The sequence below is a fragment of the Apis florea genome, unplaced genomic scaffold (assembly GCF_048593485.1).
Source record: "Apis florea isolate Af1SG1 unplaced genomic scaffold, ASM4859348v1 contig_37_pilon, whole genome shotgun sequence".
NCBI lineage: Eukaryota > Metazoa > Arthropoda > Insecta > Hymenoptera > Apidae > Apis > Apis florea.
This window is the reverse complement of record NW_028256861.1, coordinates 1459747-1480983: the sequence shown is the minus strand read 5'-3', so window position 1 is coordinate 1480983 and position 21237 is coordinate 1459747. Positions and strand designations below refer to the sequence as shown.

The window sequence follows — 21237 nt, the reverse complement described above, 5'->3', positions numbered from 1 at the left end:
GTCACTCTACGAGTAATGCGGGTATGCTTTTACATATGGCATGCAAGAGGGAGTAGACCGTAGCAGTGACCAGAGGTAGCCTAGTTTCTTCTCTTTTCTTTTTATTTCTTTTCTCTCTTTCTTTATTTTTCTTTTTTCTCTACTTCTATCTTTATCCGTTATGTATTTCTCGTTCAAAAGTTCTCTCTTTCTCAATGAGAGATGGAAAAATCATGGGGTTGACGGGCTAACCTCACTCACTAACAATATATAGAGATTCTCTGAGAAGACTTCTCTTCTCTGCCAACACAGAGACACAAACGCGTGTGGGCTGGAAAAAGGAATACGTGACCAACGTACAGGAAACTGCCCACACTCGAAGCAAAAGCACCGTGGGTGGACGAATCGACGAACGGACGGACGTACGATTCGAATCGTAGTCCTCTGTGTGTTGGTTTATAAAACGTTTGTGTCTCTATGAGATGAGACATAAATATCGTTGAAGGAATCTTTTATCGATTCAAATATTGATTTCTTCTTTTTCTTCTTCTTCTTTTTATTTTTTTTCTTATGCCAGATGTTTCGAAATATATTTCAATCAATCGATATACGTTGAATAAATCGAAATATTTACATTTGAATCGTAATATCGTTCTTCTATAAAATATTTATTATTCTTTTACGAAAAATAATTCGATCTTCGTTTCTGTTAGATATTATATATATATATATATAATAATTTCGAAATTGAAAAACTAAATAGTCGAATAACATTATTCATCACGAATAATGAATTTGAGGTTATGTTAAATTGAATCGAATATTTTAATCGATGTTGCAATCGAAACGAAATATTTAATATTTAAAAAGCGAATTATTTCGTTTCAACTTCGAACTATACGTATACGCATATCCGCTTGATTGGCGTTGGCGAATTGAAAATTCTTGTCCAGTATCTTCCTGTCCTCGTCCTGTTTAGAAGCGCGCGCAAGCAGGATCGAATTAAATAGTTTAACCGGGACACGCGCTATTCTTCTTGGAATAAGCGAATGCCACGCGCATCGATTAATAATTACCTACCTTATTTGTAATATAGCCACGTAGAAATTAATGTTTTATTCCCCGAACGAAAAAAATCTTTCGGATAAGAAAACATTACTTTGAGTTTTAAATGTCTGCTGTTACTGTATCTTTATATATTATAGAGTTTTTGAAACTCAAAAGATTTCGAGTTCTCAAATTCTTCAAATTTTTTTACTAAAATTTTCTTGTGATTAAAAAAACTTGGATAAAAAATTTAATTTACACGTTATAAATTTATTCTTATTTAATTAAAAATAAATAATTCAATTCATCATATTATATAGTTTATATTATAAAAGAAAATATAAAAATTAAGTATTTCTTAAGGAAAGAAAGAAAGAAAGAAAGAATAGCTTGTTTGTTATCATTGGTTGATAACAACCTTAAAAAAATTCCCCACACATCAAAAAAGAAAAAAATCAAGTATTTCGAGTTTCGCAAATTTCAATCAGATTTCGACTTATCTCTAGTGGAAATGCCTCGATTTCTCGCGATATATCGAGTTTGGATCGTTCGATCGTTGATTCCGTTGCACGATGGAACTTGTTGACGAGCGGACGGACGGAGGTGCAGTTCTCCGCTCCTTTTCCATAGCAGGAAAAGATGGCTCGTTTCCTCGCATTGTTTTTAACCGCGGTATATAAGCAGCTATACCAGGACATGGGAGCGGATATGCGGAGCGCGGACACGCGAGTGCACGCTCTGTCGGCCGTGTGCCGGCATCCTACGATATCCATACGTTTTCACGAAGAGAGAATCCGCTCTAAGAGATTATGGTCGGCCTCTGAAAAGAAAAGAAGAAAAATAAACAGCCGTTGACCAACAATCTCAAAATGACGGAAACTGATTAACGATAGCGTTTAGTTGTTTTTTTTTTTTTTTGCCAATTCAATAACTTTCGACAAAAAAATTCTTTTTTTATAAGAATTGATTAAATTTTAGAAGGTAATATCGAAAAAAATATATATATTTATATTAGGGTGTGTAAAGTTTGTATTAAGGATTATCACTTAATTGCATGATCGATAAAATATTAATCGTTTCGTACAAATGGCGACATATCAATAGATTCGAATATTTCTTATCTATATTTTTTCCATGTACAAAAATTTTCGTTATATCTGATTGAAAATTGTCTTATTCTTATTTCTTATTTATAATTTTTTACTTATTATTTATTTATTTAAAAACAATAATTAAAAGTTCGAGATAGGGTAGCAAATTTTACAAATCGCCTCGAATTTATATTATATGCAGAAATTGTTCGACCAAATATCCTCTTTTTCGTGTAGACTTCTAAAACGAGAAATGACAAGTTAAACGAGTCATCTATCGTTGAACTAACCGGTAATCGATGACAATGAGGACCAACGGAGGGACAAGTAAAAAAAAAAGAAAGAAAGAAAGAAAGAGAAAAATGTGAAATGAAAGTGGAGAATGCAGTGCAAAGCAATGTCAATTAGCAACCAGTTGTTCCCACGTTTCTTTCACTCAGCTACGTGCGATAGATACTTATCGAATTTCATTTCTACCTCTTAATGCGACACAATTAATATACGAAAGTGGAAAATTATCCTTTTTCGAGACAAATTTTTCTTTCTTTCAATGAATAATACCATACAATAAATTAATGAATCGATAATAATAGCGTAAAACATCTCTGAAATTATATAACTCCAATAAAAATATTTTTTTCTTTTTTAATACAACGAAAGTCGAAACTAAATATCATCAATTAATTTCTTTCTTCACGAGATGATGACACAATCGGCAAACCCGTGGAAGTAGACAAATCGAGAAAGATTTGCGGCTTAATAAAAAGTTTGTAAAAAGTATTATTTAACCTCGATGAAATTAAATTAATCTTCGAATCGATGAACGAGGAGAAATTCATTTTAAAGCCACACACAATAATCGTCAAATCTAATTGATCTTATCTGATTAAAAAATTCAACGTTTAACTAACGTTTAAAAGCGTTATTCTCAGTTTCTAAATTGCCCGGTTTGAATTTCTGATGATTTCATTGTACCGTTAAAGGGTTGGTTAATAAATTAGTAGTTCCTTGTTCGGCAAACGTTTCGCGGTTGTGACAAGAGGCTGAAGAGGATCCGTGCACTGTCAGCCGGTTTTTAATGCCGGAAGCGTCCTTCTTTCTTCTTTAGCCCTCTCTCTTCTCTCTTCCTCTCGACTTCCTCTCGTTTGTACTAGCTTTCTTTCGTTGGCAACATCTGTCGTCCGCCTTTTCTCCTCTGTGAAGATCTATCTCTTTCCCTCCACTTCCTCCTTCTTCGTTCCTCTTACGCCTTTTATTCACCGCCTCTCCCCCCCCTCCCCCCTCCCCCTTCTTCGTTTTGTTTGTCCCTTTTTCTATTTTCCTCCTCCTTTCCCCTTTTCTCGATAGCATCTGTTCCGTTTGAAACAGGCACACTACTGCCAAATCGATTTTCGAATTTCCGATTATATGATGTGTTTTGAAACTAAACACTGTAGTGAAAAAATTCGTTAAATAATCTCGAGTGTATTTCTTCTTAAATATATTTTCAGTACAGCCATTTTTAACAACAATCTTTTCCCCTTTCTCACTTTTGAATTATGTATTTTCGCATGCTTCACTTCATTAATATTGTATTCCTCACCAGCGACATCTCTTCTTATTCTCGTTTTCACGTTACATCTCTCTCTCTCTCTGTCTGTCTTACACATTGATCGATTTTACCCCTCGCCCGATCTTTTTGCTTTGTTCCACCGGATGGTATCACAATTCATCAATGAAACATGACCAGCTACCGGTATTTCGGTAGGCTCTCATTTACCGAGCGGTGATGCCTTCTAATTGGTCCGCGTTTTTCTTTCCTTTTCCCTTCCGTTGGCCTGTTCATCCATCGTGTAAATCGTCGGATGGATTTCCATCGTTGTCCATTCACATTTACAATAATTTTCTGCGTTATTTATTGGATCCTCTACCGTCGATATCGATATTGACTAGAAAGGAGAGAAAAAAAAAAGAAGGAAAAATTACGAACAAAATTTGTCGTGAATTGATAAGTGGGGAAAAAAAAAAAACCCAATAAAAATTACAACGTATGTAACGGAATTACATAAGAATGCAGATGACGTTTCTTATTTGCAACAAAAGTGAAAAACAATTACGTATCCACGCCGGAATGTATACGGATATTTATACGTCAGCGAAAGAACGTATATCTCGTCTTAATGGGTTGTATACGGTGGTCCAGGAAAAGAAAAAGAGAAAAAAAAAGAAAGAAAAAAAGCTAGGCCGTATCTCGTCCTAATATCGGAATGCGACCACGCACCGGAAGTCTTAAAAACCCGTCTTATCTTCACAAAATTCTCGGCAACCTATCATCTTCTTCTACTCGTCCTGTTTCCTCTCCCCTCCCCCCGTTCGATGAATGATTATCGACCCGTCGTTGCTCGTCTGAACTCGAAAATTAGCTCGTAAATGTTAGCCACTGTTACGCGTTTTTATTTATCGTTTTATCCACCGCGGCAATTAGTCGTACATTATCTTTCGAAAGTTGCGCTATCTTAATAGAAGAAAGTCTTAAATAACACGCGTGTACGCGCGTGATAAATATTTAACTTATTTTCCCAAATTGATCTGCCTATTATTATTATTATTTCATCCTGCTTACTCTTTTTTGGAAAGCTTCACGTTTAATCGCCACGATACAACTCGTGAAAAGAGATGGAGTATTTTTAATATCGTTTTATCTTTATAAATAAAAAAGAAGAAGAAAAATATTCTTATTTCGAATTGGAAAATTATTCTCGAGAATTTTTTTTACCAAAAAGAATTGAAGTTTGTACTCGTAATGTACTCTCTGTGGTGAAATTATCAGCAGAGAGAGAGAGAGAGAGGGAGAGGGAGGAAATTTATCAAACCTCGTCGTCGGAGATTAATTCATATCTGTGCAGAATTTAAAGGATTTGTTTCGATCGTAACGACAATCGTGGAGACAGCTTGTTTGTAGGTGCTGCATCGGCGCGTTTATTTCTACGTTGTGTCGTGTCTCGCCGCGAAGCCGAATCCGGACAGCATGCGTCACTAGTTATTTTTGCGGTCGAACACAGGCGCACACGCTTACATTCGCATAGCGTTCCACTGTATTTATGTTACGGTGACAGTGGTTTATGCCTTACCTTAATATTTTGTTTTCCTTCCAAGTACGGAACTCCGCTGCGACTGAATCGAGAGTTCCCGTTTAAACGTGGCCCACGCAACCCAAGATGTTACACTGGATCAAAACAATATTCATACGTCTGGTTCTCTAATAATATAATCGAATGAATAAATTGAAATTTTTTTTTTAACAAAATTTGATAACCATCTTCCCTATCCATCTGATGATATCATTGGATAATATTTGAATACTTACAAATTGATTTTCTTTTTTTTTGGTTAGTAGATTTTTCAGCTTCGACCAAAGCATCCAATTTTTTTAAAATTACAATTTTTTTTCTATTGCAGTATGCCGGAATTCGTATCGGCCCCGTTGTCAAAAAAGATGTTATGAAGGCCTCTATCATGTTGGAGCATGACAGTCAGTGAGTAGCTCGTTTCTCTTGAAAGATCTGTTGCTTCGATTGTTTTGTAATTAATGTATTTTGTCTATATATAAAAAAAAAAAAAGTATAAATTTTATCTCTTGTTAAAAACAATAAGTTTCATCTTTATATTGATATATTAAGACATTCTCGAGTTCTTCCACATCTCTAATATATATATATATATATATATATATATATATATATATATATATAGCATCTTTTGATTTGTATTTTGACGAATATCGATCAATATTTACAGATATGCCACCATCCTCGCATTCGATGTAAAGATAGAGAGAGACGCCCAAGAATTGGCCGATTCCCTTGGAGTTAAAATTTTCCAAGCGGATATTATTTACCATCTCTTCGACAAGTTCACCGCGTATAGAGAGGAGTTGAAGCAACGTAAACGCGATGAAAACAAGCATATTGCTGTGTTTCCCTGCAAACTTCGTATTTTGCCGCAGGTATACATATATTTATTCCTTTTTAAATGATAGAAATAATGGAATTGTCCTCTAATAATTTCATATTGCCTTTTATCGTGTACAGTGAATACTTTGTAACTGCAAAAAAAGAAAAAGAAAAACAATTGTTTCATTTATAACATTGTATTAGATATAATTCAAAATCAATACAATTGGAGAAAATACGCGGAGAAATTCTGTGAAATTCTATATTTAAATATTGTAATTCATAAATGAGAAAGTTAGAAATGATCAATTTAGCTTTTTGAATAATACAAATATCAAATATAATTAAATATATAATATTGTTTATATATCGTTCTGATCATTCTTATCTTTGCCAAAAATTCTCTTTCTTAAAGAAAAATATTCGTCTTCTTTTTTAGTACATCTTCAATTCTCGAGATCCCATCGTGATGGGAGTGATGGTAGAAGCTGGGATCGTGAAAGAAGGAACACCGCTTTGCGTACCCAGCAAAGATGTGAGTACTACTTTTTTTTGTTATTTTTTTCACAAATTTTCATCACGCATGCTAAATTTAATCAATACATTTTACTTACACTTGACAAAATCAAGAAAAATGAAATATTCGAAAGAGCGGTTCTTTCTACAACATCTTAGAAACATATCCAACGACAAATTTTAATTTTCCAATAAAAAATTTCGTGTATCGATTAGAAAATTAGAAAACAATATTTTAATTCTCTATGATAGGATTTGGAAGGCGAGTACTTATCTCTATTTTCAATTTTTTTTTTTTATCGTCGTTCTAATATTCCATGATTTATTTGTTATCATTATTATTAATTTCTAAATTCCAGATGAAATCTAAAAAAAAAAAAAAAAAACGATCGATTAGAATTCATTCTTTTCACAAGTGAGAAAAATATATGTTTATAAAATGTCATGGTATATCGAGCATACAAATCGAATGGAAGTTGTGTCGCGCGAGCGAGATCACACCAGTGAAACTCGTCTCGAGAATTAATTTAAAGTCCTGTCGCATGGTAGTCGTGTGTGTTTCTTTTCCTCATCGCTTTTGAATATGATTATCGGTGAATTCGAACCAGAATCCTTAAGGAGCCATGCGATTCGAGCTCTCTGTGCCGAGCGATCGATTTGTCGACGCGTAGGTGAACTTGTTCATAAATACATTTATCCAAGTTGGTCGATCGATGGATGGATTTCGATCGAATAGTCGAACACATGAATCGCACGAGCCAATTTTCTTTAGTTTCTTTTTCCTTTTTTTCGTAGGTGCGACTAACGTCAATGTCTTCCAATTTATGCGATATTTTCCGCGTTAATCGTTTGAGATTTCTTTCTAAATCTCGTTATCGACAAATTTTCATACCAAGTCTATAAAATAAACCATAATACTTTTTTAAGAAGACATTTTTTTTTCGAAAGAAAATAAACTTGTTTTCGTGGTCGCTCTAGTAGACGATTCGACAACAATATGGCTGCCAAATAATTGCTATGCGTTACGTAGATAATGTAGACACTTGTAAAAAAACACTAGACACTAAAACTTTCATATGCGTATGTATCGAACAGTTTTAGCTAGATATCGTAATGAAAAAGTTAAAGGATAATAGTTTCAGAGAGATACGGATGTTTCGTAAACGTTTAGAAAATTTGATGAAATTATCGACTGGTCCCATAGATGATCGAGTTCCTTCTCCATTTCCCGTAGGAGTTAAACTGGTGGGTAGTTTCGTTTGCTGTTTCGCCTTACGCGGTAGCACGTGAACGTTACAGGTTGCCTAGCCTCGAATTCGTAGGCGTAGCAATGCCATTAGCAGGCTGCAAATTCTCCGTAAACAAAAATTCCAAGTATATTCTCGTGAAGTACACCCACGCCTTCTGGTGACCATGCTCGCCAACCGAAATGATTTATTAGGCAAACGGTTTTCGCCCCTCCGAATGGCCGCGTTCTTTGCGCAAGAATCGTTTCGAATTTTCGTTGCGTAGGAATCGAGTTGATTTATCTGGACATAAGTATTCTCCGCGCTCGTTTAAGAAACATTCAATTATTTTGACTTGACAACATTCAATTATTTCGTCAAATTTGAACGCCAATCTATTGTGAATTGTGATACATGCTGTATCTTTGTTGTCAATTCTCCAACTGTTTTACCGGTGTACACATGTTTTATCGATCGATATTGTGTCAAATTGAATTACCTTACCATTCTATCTTCGATAATATTCCGTTACTAATCATTCTTATTGTTTTGAATAAGTGATGAGAAATCTATCAGCGTACACTCCCATTCTTAAATATTCTTTGGATACTTTGATCGATTTGTAACTAATGCCAGTTATTAAAATCAAGAATAAGAGAATGAAGAGAAGAATAGTAATTTTAAGGGAGATGGATCATTTTTTTTACATCCACGATTGATGGAGATATTTGTAAAGATTTTATTCATAATCTAACTATCTCATTTTTAAAAATTTTGGACATGAATTATTATAAATACATTAAGTTGATATCCTAACCTCAAAAAAAACTTGACAAGATATGTACCAACCTTTACATTTCACGGATGAAATTGTAAGTAAAAAAAAGTTTTTATATAAATATTACATAATTTGATTAAATAAATCTCTACTTTAAGTGCAATTTGCAAAACTTAACTAACTTTTAAATATTCTTTGTGCAAAAATTTTATCCAGCATTCCTTTTTATTTATTATCATTTTTCAAACACACAAATCACATACAAAAATCTTTTATACATATCTGTGAACTTCTCCGTAGTGCTACTGATACATCGATTGAAAATCAAAATCGTTGTAGCAGAACCGAACAGTAGAGAGAAAGAGTACGAGAGAGAGTGAGTACGATGAAGCGGTAGTGGTCGGACATTGCTCCTATGGGTCTAGATTTCGAATTCAAATGGGAGTATAAATTATTCGATCCAATAATATCGAAGCGTATGTGGGTGATAGAAACGCGTAAAATTCGTGGCAAGTAAGCTGTAACCCCGTCCTATGTATGCAACCAGCGTTTCTCGCCCGCGCGTAGAAAGCAGCTCCGACCACGTTGTTGGCCCACGCGTCCTCCACTTCTCAAATCGTATATGCTTCTTTCGGCCCTACCCCTTTCGACGTTGCGTTTTCGACTTTTCTATGAATTCATTTGAAATTTAATTATTCAATACAAATAGTACTTGTAAATCTCTATAATACTGCCCGGATAATTATCATAAGAATTGTCAATTTTTCCATTGGGATGTCTTATTATCCCGGCAAGCAATTCGAAATTTTTCGCAATTATATATCTCACTCGATTACTTTCGAATGAAGTATATTCTTGTAACGCTTCATATTTCATTCTTATAATACGTATGTGAATTCTATAAAATATAACGATGATTAAATAATTTTTGAAGCCACTGTACGTTTTTCGGTGTAAGAAAGATCCATTTGAACGGATTTTCATTTCAATTTCATCATTGAAAACAGAGTTGTCCCAATCGATCTCGGCGTTCACGTATGATTATATAACAACGGATACCGAATATGCTGCATAAACGATAGGCGAACAAATTCGTTCCGTATCTCTGGTTTTCTTTATTATACTTTTTTATTAACGAACGATGATCCGGACCGGATGTCGACTATCACGAGTGGCCATTGGCTTAGGTCAGTTCTGAACTCGTGTCGAATATCTCTCTCTCTCTCTCTCTCCCTCTCCCTCTCTCTGTATTCGCGAACGAGAAGAACACGATGGACTGCAGCGTGCCGTGAAAGGAAGATGCGAGCCTCGCTTCAGAAAAAGAACGACACGCCTTCTACGTGATTCCGCAAGCATCGCGCGAATTCGAGCGGATTCTGAACTCGTTTGAATCGCTTTCGATGATTATTAGATCGGTTTTTTTCGTTTTTTTTTTTTTGGGGGGGTTTTATAAATTAAAAATAATAATCGTTACCTCAATAATATTTTGTTATTCATAAAATTGCATACGTATTGTAAAGCGTTAATTATTATTTAATGGAATTCCGAAGCATAATTTTTTCCAATCGCATTTCCATTCGTTATTTAAATTTCTATCGTTCATCAGCTCAAAAATTATTATTATCCCGATGGCAGTAATTAAGGTATCATTACCATCGACCAAAATTTCCAGAGAGAAAGAAAAAGAAAGAGATATTTGCATTGACGAGTAGTAAACGATATGTTATATCGATGAAAATCTGATCGGTTTCCAAAGATAAGATCCGTGGAGCAACGTGGAAGGCATTTCCATCGTTATCGGGCGTGCACGCGCGTTGCGCAACGGCCTCGATAGGCGCTTTAACGTCGAGCGGAAATCCGGCGGATTCTTTTAGCCTGCCGTTTTCTTGTCGTTCCGCCATTCCTTTTCTCCGTCTTACCCCTTTTTCTCCTTCTCGTCGTGCTCGATGACCCGAACCCAGCGCTTTTCCTCGATACATTTTTCCGCTCTTCTTCTCGTTCACGAAAAAAAAAAATGTCAATATTTCAATTTCAACGAATTTTGAGTATTTTGGTATTTTTTTTACGCGAAATTTTCCGAATCGAAATCTTCGAATTGTAGAATTCTTCCAATTATTGAGGTATAAAAAAAAAAAAAAAAAAAAGTCAAAGAAAGCAGAACTTTAGAAATCAATTTTAAATCTCGTAGTGAATTGTCGGTAAAACAGTCGGTTCCACACAGATTTCATATATTTTTCCACTACGTGAAAGTGAAGGACAGAATTTTTTTTGGTTAATAATATCGATTGCACGACAAAATGTAGGGATGATACTCTTATCTCGTCGTATTCTATCTACCTGGAATCGTATTTTTCTCCCTCTCCCCCTTCCTGGTACGGCTGAATAGACGCGATACGGGCGAGGGTAGATCGATCGTGTCTCGTTAAAGCACGCTCCCCTTGTCGACGATGCTTCAGTCCCTTTCACGAAGTCGTGTCACGACAGCTGGAAACTCGAACAGCGCTAGACGAGTAGCCGGTGGAAAAAAAAAAAAAAAAAAGAAAGAAAGAAAAAAAGAAGGCCGTCTAGCCGAAGAAGGGTCTCTAAAAAGACGAAGGAGGCTGTTTTATCGTGTCACAGCTTCGACAACATGCTATCTTCTTATGTGCTTCAAGTTTCATTGAAAGTTTCGTAATAAATGATTTTTATTATCGACTTTTTTTATCGATCGATCAATCATCGATACGAAATCTCATTATCTGTATTTATTTGCATTTGAATTTGAAAGTACAATTTTTTTTTTTTTTTTTTTTTTACGATAAAACGAACGAATTTTCGATCAATATCTTCGAGGATCTTCGCGGGAAAATGTTAAAATCTCGTCAAATTTATTTTCAAAAAAGTTAATAATTTTCAAGAGAATTCAATTTCGGAGAAAAAAGGAATTGAAAGAACGTGTAAAAATTACGAAAAACCGAATAAATATAATCTAAACGAAGTTTAAATAGATCGGATTTCTTCAATGTAATCTTCCTGTTTTCAAATTCAAATTACAAAGGAAAAAAAAAAAAAAAAAAAATCCAAAAATATCGACTTATCGAAGGTATCGTGGTCGCAGGTATCGTGAAATTTTATCCGGGCGTTGCAACGTCGGATATTATTTTAATGGGATTACGGTTAGAGCATAATTAGCGGAACGGCATTACGAATTTAAACGCGGCTTCCGCTCGATCGTCGGGGGTTCGACGTTCAGCGATAATTATATCAAGGAAACGCGAGGAAGATTTTCGAGCAGCGCCACGGAGTGACAGGAACTGGAAACTCCGTGGTCGGCGAGTTCCCTTCCGGCGGAAGGCCTCATGCCTCGTAACGTCCCCTCCCCTCCCCTCCCTCCCTCCCCCCGTCGTTGTCGGTTACCGCCAGGTTACCGGAATATATTTGTTAATTTGTTGATTGCGAGTGGAAAATTAACACGTCGGAGCGGATTAGCCGAGCGGGACCGCGAGGGAAGCTAATTAACGAGCACGCGAATATGAACGTGAAATAAATAGAATGTATATATAAAACGTGATTTTCATTATCGAACGAGATACGAGTAAAACGTAAAATTCTTTTTACGGGAGAGAAACGATGAATGGCAGCTCATTTTTTTTTTTCTTCAAGTAAAATTTAACGATCCGAACGGTAAGTTAATGGTAAATTTTTTATTCGTTCATTTATCAATAGGCGTAATTGTAATTCTCTCCCCTCTGCTGATCTCGTAAAATTCGTTTCAGGATTAAGAGATAAATAGGATAGGAAAAAAAAAAAAAAAAATAATTTTTATTTTACTAGAATATTTCGACTTAACGTCTAACGTCCAATTTCGTTACTACGTGTTATAAATTGTTCGTGAGAATTGGAAGAGAAATTTAACGCGCAATTATAATAAATAATCATCGAGCCGGGAAACCAAATGCACAAACACTGCGCCCACCTTCGAAGCGTGGCATTCGAATAACCTTCTAAACGCGATAGAACGCGCGAAAAAAAGAGAAAATCGTGCGACCCGATATATATATATATATATATATATATATATATAGTGGAAAGGTTAAAATGAAGTGAAGAAGAAGGGCGTATAAACGTACGGTAGGAGATACTACGCCATCTTAAAACAGGAGTGAAAAGAAACGAAGAGAGTTAAAAAAGGGAAGGAGAGAAAATAATTGGACGCGAAGAGGGAGAGGGGGGGAAGGGGCGAGGTGATGAGACAGCTTAGAAACGAATGCGTGGTGGGGGTGAAATGAACATACGTGGGACAACGTATCTACGTTTAGAGCGTCTACCGAGTGATAAACGACCGGAAGGAAGCCAGAGGCGTTTCCACGAAAGTTACAGACAAGCCGGAAGGCCAAAAGACGGGATGTGGTTGGTGAGTAAGTGGCATCGATGCGTTGGTATACGCGGGTATTCTGCCTCATTCCAACTCTTCTCTCTCCATCTCTATCCCCACCACGTTTCTCGCTCTATCGTTCTCCTCGTCGGCTCGCTCCCTCTCCCTTCATCCCACTCCCTCTCTCTGTCTTGTTTCTCTAAGTAGGCAGCTGGTTAACGTTGCTATCGTAGCGAACGGAGGCAAAAAAGAAAAAGAAAAAAGAAGAAAGAAAGAAAGAAAAAAAATGGAAGAAAAAAAGAGAAGAAATAACTCGGGAAGGAGAGAAGCGAGAGGAAGAGAGAGAGAGAGAGAGGTTGGTGGAAAGGCGGCCGAGAGAGAGCGAGCGATACGACCGAGAGAGATGATACATTGCCCGGCCGGATGTCGAGTTTCCAATGTCGAGTAGATCATTTTACCCGGGCTCGCGATTAATTTTGCTAACGACGAATACTGGACGATAATCGGCCGGTTGACGAAACTGTACGGATCCTCCTTCTTCCCGTCCCTGGGCTAAGAAAAGAATGCTTATCGTATCGTTTTCAATGTCCGGATTCCTTCTCCATGTATCGAATTTAAATGTCTCGCGCCTCTCCTCGCGGTTCCATTTGTTCTATTTTCGGGGATCTTTGTTCGCGAAAATTATTTTTTTCTTTATCCGTGTAATTCAATTTCGAACTGGACTATTTGTGTAGTAAAAAAAAAAAAAAAAAAAAAAATTTATAAATTTGCGTTGATCTTTATTTAAGTAAGTGTCACGTAATTCTTAAAAAGGCACGATCGAATCAAGCATACGAAAAGCTATTTATTAGCTTTGAAATAAGTGGAAAAATTTGTATTTATATTTGAATAAATATCGACGAATATGAATAATGTTATTCTCAATTGTCTTAATAAGTATATGTGCAATAATTTTTGGCCGGCACTGTATCGTATTATCGGATACGAAATACACGACGGGTTAGAGTAGAGCCGTCAAGGTTTTCAGAAACGGTTGTTCATTGAATGGCGCGAATGAAGGAAGGACATCGATAGTGGCGGTAGTGGGGATTTCATTCATCGACTCATCCGTCCGACGCTCATTAACGCAGCCGATAGATCAAAGGTGTATCGTGCACGTGGCCGATCTACTGATTGACAAGGCATTCATTGAAATATATTGTCTATGCTTGCAGATATCTATTTCGCGACGAGGAAATCGTGACGAATGCGCGATAACGCGGATGGATCCGATTTAAAGATATTCTTTTTATCGTTCGTCCAACGAATTCGATTTTCCATGAAAAACAGAGGACGACCTATACTAACCTATATTAATCTTTTTTAATCCGATTTTCTTTTCTATTCGTTAAAATCATACCGCCCCTTTTCCCTATTGTTACAAGATTGAGAACAAAAGATTAGAACACTTTTGGAAAGTGATTTGGTCCTAGAAATCGCACATATAAAAAAAAAAAAAAAAAATATTTATCAAATTGCGCGCAACGTAATTTTCCATTAGACGAAGCAAAATGAGATTGTTAAATTGACACGCGTTCAAAAATTTCATTATTACTTTTACTATTTCGTCTTTAACGGGCTGATGTTTGTAAATAGTTGGATGGGATAGATCTACATAGTGAGAGAAGAGAGAGAGAGAGAGAAAGAGAGAGAATGCCGCACAAATCTCAATTTGTGCATGCGCTCAAAGCAACGAGCCACATCAACGATGCGTTGGCTGTAGCCGTTCAGGCTCGTACAAACTATAAAGCTTTCTAAATCGGTGCGGCACACGAAAATAGACTTCCGGTTCCCGTCTCACGCGTTCGCTCGCAGCGTCTGCTCCCGAGTATGATGATGCCAACACCCATTCTCTTCTCGTCTCGTTTTCGCTCCCCTTTTCCTCCACTCTCTTTCCTCTTCTGTCATTCTCATTCTATTATCTTCCACGGAAATCCGTCTTCCGTGAAGGAAACTCCTGAAAATTGGAACTCGTTTATATACGATTTTTCTTTTTTCTCTCTTTTTGGCAATTTAAAACATAGGTATAGTTTCAATTATATAAAATAGATATTTTACATGGAATGTAAATGTTTGTAGTAGAATGATTATAAATGATTTGTTGCTCAATTGGAAATAATTATTGAAAATAGGTTTGCTTGAATGAAAATTGAAACTTAATATTTCACGGGTCCAAATTTACTTTTAATTGTTTTAAATATTTTTTGATTATTATCTAACAAGGAAAGTAAATAGAAAAGTATATTTTTATTTTATCTTTGTATTTTTATATTTTTTGATTATCGTATGAACTTAGATAGAAATATTAATCACTCACTACACGACGATGAATTTTAAGATATAATTGTAATTGTCTAGTGGACAAAATTTCAAATTTTAAAATAATATTCAAATATTTTACACGTGTACCGAAGAAAATATCTATTTCGATTAATCGTTTCAATTATATCATTCATTTATATTAAAAGACATGCATAACACTGAAATATTTATTATATATTTGTAAAATCAAATAAATATTTTACTTACATTAATACGAAAATAATTAAAGAAATATTTTTATTTCGGATATTCAATATCCAATATTTTTCAATCGTTGTATTTTATGGAATTGTAAAATGAATTTTGATTATTATAAAAGAAGATCATAACCTAAAAAAAAATTTTACTTACAGAAATAAATTTATACTGAATTCGACTTGTGATAATCTAAACTTAACCTCTGAAAGTTTTTAAACATATAATAAATAAAACGACTTGTAAAAGTTTTTACAGCGGAAAAAAATTATCATAATTCTAGTTTTATAATGGTTTTCTAATTATACTGTAGATATAAATATAACCTCTTACATTTTTATCTCGTACCACATTTTCATTGAAATGGAAAATGATAGTTGAATAAAAAGTCGTAAAAAAAAAGACAAAAAAAAAAGGTAAAAATTATCGTAATAGAGTTTCGAAACAACTCTCATGTTTAATGAAACTCATTTAATAAAGCTTGACAAGTTTTTTTACAATATAATCGATCAAATCGATCATACTATATGTATAGAGATACATATATATATATATATAAAACTCGTTTGTCTAACACTCACGATTAACCTCGATTATCTTCATTAATCATTTGTCCATTCGAGGACAATGTACGTTACTGAAAGAAGAATCGTTGATAATTATTGTTAAATTCACGCTAGTTCTAACATGAATTCTCCTAGTTTCTTTCACGTGCGTGGCGCATGCGCACATTGTCGTCGATTTATATTTCTGAATCCGTTTTACATTGTGACGTGCATATTTGGCCCACGATACACGTTCTTCGAGTAACATCAAGTTGGCCCCAGTTGATCACTTCACTAAACTTAGATTCATTGAGAATGGCCGGCTTTCGAATCGGTATGTCCAAAGGAACTAGGACCGTTGTTGTGGTGCGGCGGCACATTTCTCGACCAATTGTAAATAAGAGAATCAAGTTGCGCGCGCAGTTAAAAAAGTAACGTTGCGGAATGAAAGCAAAAATAATTTTGTTTATGCGATTACTAATTGAATCTTTTAGAAAACAAATTAATTCTTTTAATGTAATATCACGTATATTTGGCTGAATGAGATCGTAAATCAAACGACACGTGTCTGTTTTTCATTGAATTTTTTTTGGAAAATTATTTTTTATGAAAAAATTAATTTATTTGTAGAGAATAAATAATACAACATTAAAATATATTAAATATCGCAAAATAAAATAAATTAATTAGATAAAGAAAGAACAATGATATAGAATATAAATAATTTAGTAATAGTTTTGAAAAATGTGTTTCAAAGAATTTGAGGAAATGCAATGGTACTTGGCATTGTTTACATAGCCAGCTAGTCTCGCTTTTAATTTTATACTTATAGCGCACACGATCAAGAACATTGATGCAATAGTATATAAATTATGATTTCATTGCGAAAATGCTAAACTAAAATAAATTTTAATTTCACAAGTTTTAGTTTTTTTTTACTAATATCGTTAACAAATCAATGAAATAAACGAAATTAAATTTAAAAAATTTAGTACAGTAAATTTAGTATAGTAACAAATTTAAATTTTTCAAATATACTTACTCCATTTCGATTGATAAATTAGAATCTCATCGTTCTGAAATAAAAAGAAATGCGCAATGATCTCATTCATCAAATATATCCAAAAAATTAACAAGTAGAGATTTAATTTGGTATGATAAATGATATAAGAGTTATTCGTTTCATGGTAATTTCGATCTCGTAAAAAGCTAATTATTACATTGACAGGAAAATATTTCGAAATCAACATATGTATGCCCTAACGCCATCGAGCGGTCATTTCCGGACCGGAAGAATGACGCTAATCACCGGATAGATCAAGCGACAAACGTATTAATCAGTGGCACAGTTCGTTACTGGTACCGAATATATCTTGTGTCGTTCCACGATACATGACCGGCATAAAGATAACAAATGAGACGAAGATAATGTAAGAAATGTACGAATAGATAGAGGAAGGAAAAGAAAGAAAGAAAGAGAGTGAACACACTATTGCTTTTAAAATATTATTATTTACACAGGCAAATGTTAAAGAAACGTATATTCTTATTCATTTATTAAGATATCATTTGCATTATTCAATTTTCTTCCACTAACCACGTATTCTCTTAAGTTAAGTTTTGGGATTTGATGAATATTATGAAATTAACAAACTATAAATTGATACAATTTCAATTAGGTTTAAATTTAGATAAACGTTAAATAGAATAATCAGGCAATTTGACGAATCTCCATAATGAATCGGTTCTTTATAAATGATATTGGAAGTTATCTTAAGTATTTTGCAAATAAATCATTTATTATAGATTGTACATAATAATATAATTATATTTATATTTTATAAATATGAATATTATAAACGTATCGTTAAAATTATTTTGAAAGAATAGGATCATAAAAGTTAGGAAAACAGAGAAGATTTGCATAATGTAAAGAGGGGAAAAAAGCTACCTAATATATATATATATAATATCGTTAACTGTGAGTGAAATCTCTTCTATTCAGAATTCCAGTCCGACCTAAGAAGAAAATAAATTGATTTTTATAAAATTCTTGTTTTCCCATGACTGGCTTCCCACGTGTCCCGAGAGAGTCTGAAACGCTTTAAAGAAGAAAAAGAATCCGTGGTAACCCACGCGAAGACGAGGAAGACATTGCGAATCCTCGCCAAACGTGTTCCCATCTTCCTCCACTTCTACTCGATACGCGAGACGCTTGGCAATTTCCCAGTCCAACTTGAAAAAACAATTGACCAAACCTGTTTACTTCCAGTCGCATTGCTAACGGAGCTTGAAGATGATGGTGCCGGGCAAATTAATATGCTATTCTTGCGATAAAATAAAAAGGAGATTGAGAAAAACTCGAACTTTTGCATGAAAAATAAACAGGATCGAGAGAAAAATAGAAAGTATCTATCGTATATTAAGATTTACACGAAGAATCATTAAAATGATAAAGAGAAAAAAAAGATACAATTATATCATTATAATTATATACGTATGGTACGATATATTTATACATTTGCTTTAATAAAAGTTGTTTTAATTTGTTTTACTAATTATAAAGGGTGTTTTATTGTATAATAGAAATGATCAATTTAACAACACTATAATAAAAAGAAAATATACATATAGAACAATAATTTCTGACACATTTTAATATTATCTAAATATTATCATTACGTTCCGTTTATAAAACTCTTGCTTATAATTTGAAAAATAAACCTCGATCGATATTTCAATATATCAATTTTTTTTATTTATTTCAATGTCTAAAATCGATTCTTTAAAGATGCACCATATTGTATATATATATATATATCCTGTATATGGTAATGCGTGCGGTAGGACGCGAAGAGTGTCGAAAATCGGACGATTGTACAACACCATAAAAGTAACCAGGAACGGAGGAACGAGAAGAATATAAGAGAAAAGAAAGAGAGAGAGAGAGAGAGCACGTTATGGGGATAAAGAAACGAGAGACCTCGTGGTTCGATTCGAACTGACTATAAGCGTGTGTGTGGGCATATTGCTCTTTCGTGGCGTGGGTTTCGAAATACACGACCGGTCATTGTCCATCGATTGATACCATGCTTGCTTCTGCTTCTTTCGATCTCGCTTCGGTCTCGTCCCTTTGCTGCTTCATGTTTTTTTTCTACGTCAAAAATATCGTTTTTTTTTTTTTTAAGATTTTTAAAAATATCTTTGATTCTTATTATTTTTATTATTGTTTATACAGAAAGAAAGTAAGGTTATCTTACCAGATATTGTCGTTTTATAATAAAATTTCTTCAATCAGAGTGACATCCTTTATAAATGGGCTTTTCGATGTTACAAAGTTTCATTGAGGAAGGCTTTTGAATAGATTAAAACTCTTCGAAGGAGGTAATCATTAATTAATCGTAATTATAGGCAATTCTTTGAAAAGGATAAGCGGCAATCTGTGCGTGTCCCCAAGCAAACTTGCGTCCGGGTTTATCGCCCACTTGGCGCTCTTGCAGCTGCAGGTGTGTTACGGCAATAACGCGATTCTAAACGACATGCTCGAGCTTTCTTACCACTATATACCATTCTATACGGTGTTCTTAAATTCGAATATAATAATTTTATACTATTATTATTTCGTGTATATATATATATATATATATATATATATATATTTCCTCTTGAATCTTCCTTTTGAATATTCATTCTTGTTGAGGTTAGAAGATAGTAATGTAAAAAAAATAACACAATTAAACAACACTTTTATAACGAACATAATATAAATATATTTGTATATATATATAAAAAAAATAAACACTAAATAACTTGAATGAAAATAATTTTATAAGAAAACTAATTCAAAATAAAAATCTTTTCTTCCGTAACCTATGTACTTTTATTTTTCATGTATTGAGACTAGTGCGCTCTGGTGGTTAGTTTTGCTGTTTCAATAATGTTTAGACATGTATACATATTTTTTCGCAAACATATTTTCTTCCAAATAAAGTTTTACTTGGTCTAAAATTTCCACTATTTCGTATTAAGGTATCATTTTTTTTTTTAAAGTTTATTTTAAAGTATATTTTTTGATACTCGATGAATAAAATATATTGATTTTGAATTTAAAAATCCATCGGTTTAAAGGTTATGTATTTAAAATTTTTTATTCAATATTCAATATTTAGCCTATATATATAGTATAAATTAGATTAGATTTAATTAAATAAGATTATTGTCGTCTTATTGGCGTGTCCTGCAAACAATTGAATAAGAAAAAAAGATATTTTTACAATGATAAAATTCAAAGATCAATTATGCGAATACTTTTGATGTCACTTTTGTCGTTGATCCGATATCATTAATAAAAGCAATTCGTATTTTTTGAATCTTTTATTTTATATAAATTATACCAATTAAGTTAGGTTATATAACTTTTGAACCAATCTATTCCATTGATTCATAATTATCGTTTCATTTGTATTCATCGAGTATTATCAGAAAAATGCAAAAGGAAGGTTTAGAAAAAAGATGATGCTCCGAAACGAAGTTCAATCAAAACTTGTAGATCACTGCGTGTATAACATCCCACAGTATTCAACAACCTACGTATCCGCGTATCTACCTACTCGGTCCACACCGATCCTCGCTGGTATTCACGACGAAAACCGTACCTACGTCCGAGTCGGCCCTGACGACGCGCAATGCTCAGGTACTCGGTTTTCTCTCGACTTCCGGTCGCAGAAAGGAATGCATAGGCGGAGCTATACCCACGCAAAGAGACACACGCCGATCGAGGATGGAAAAAAGACACGGCGATAGCGCCGGTACAAGCTGTGAAACAGCCTGCGTATAGAGAGCTGCGCGTGAAAAATTCTAACCTTTCGAAATCTTCTCACCTTGTCATAGTATGTTTCACGCTTTCTATTGCAAATCGAAAATTCTTTGAAAGATATTTTGATGAGTTGTAAGCATGCATTGGAAGTTAAATAACTTAGATTTTATTGTTATGGATGTTACAAACACGTCTCGTTGCACTTCGATACATCTTCCTCGTCGAAAAGTTAGGTTAAGATTATTACAATTGAATATTTTATTGATTAATATTATATTTCGAGTATATCTTCTAATTTTGTTACGACTAATTTATTTTTTATCTTTTTATTAATTTAAATTTTTTGCAACAATAAACTATTTTTTCCTTTGATGTAATCTTTTTAAAAGTTCAGTAT

General features: G+C 34.0%; 1 protein-coding gene and 2 long non-coding RNA genes across 4 annotated transcripts in view; 2 read left to right on the top strand and 1 right to left on the bottom strand.

The window, feature by feature from the left end:
* Positions 1-21237, top strand: part of eIF5B (eukaryotic translation initiation factor 5B) — a 32070-nt gene that overhangs the window by 6002 nt on the left and 4831 nt on the right. For both annotated transcript variants that reach the window (XM_086916049.1, XM_086916050.1), the window contains 3 exons: positions 5556-5632; positions 5895-6102; positions 6489-6584. In XM_086916049.1, the coding sequence (XP_086772175.1) occupies positions 5556-5632; positions 5895-6102; positions 6489-6584 (381 nt within the window). The remainder of the gene's footprint in view (positions 1-5555; positions 5633-5894; positions 6103-6488; positions 6585-21237) is intronic.
* Positions 1276-7900, bottom strand: LOC147656263 (uncharacterized). The gene is made up of 7 exons (XR_015294730.1): positions 7028-7900; positions 6664-6931; positions 5893-6201; positions 5464-5696; positions 5228-5322; positions 3877-4045; positions 1276-1846 (listed from the first exon to the last, which is right to left on the bottom strand). It is a non-coding gene; the product is annotated as an uncharacterized LOC147656263 (long non-coding RNA).
* Positions 8184-17836, top strand: LOC147656262 (uncharacterized). The gene is made up of 2 exons (XR_015294731.1): positions 8184-8663; positions 17253-17836. It is a non-coding gene; the product is annotated as an uncharacterized LOC147656262 (long non-coding RNA).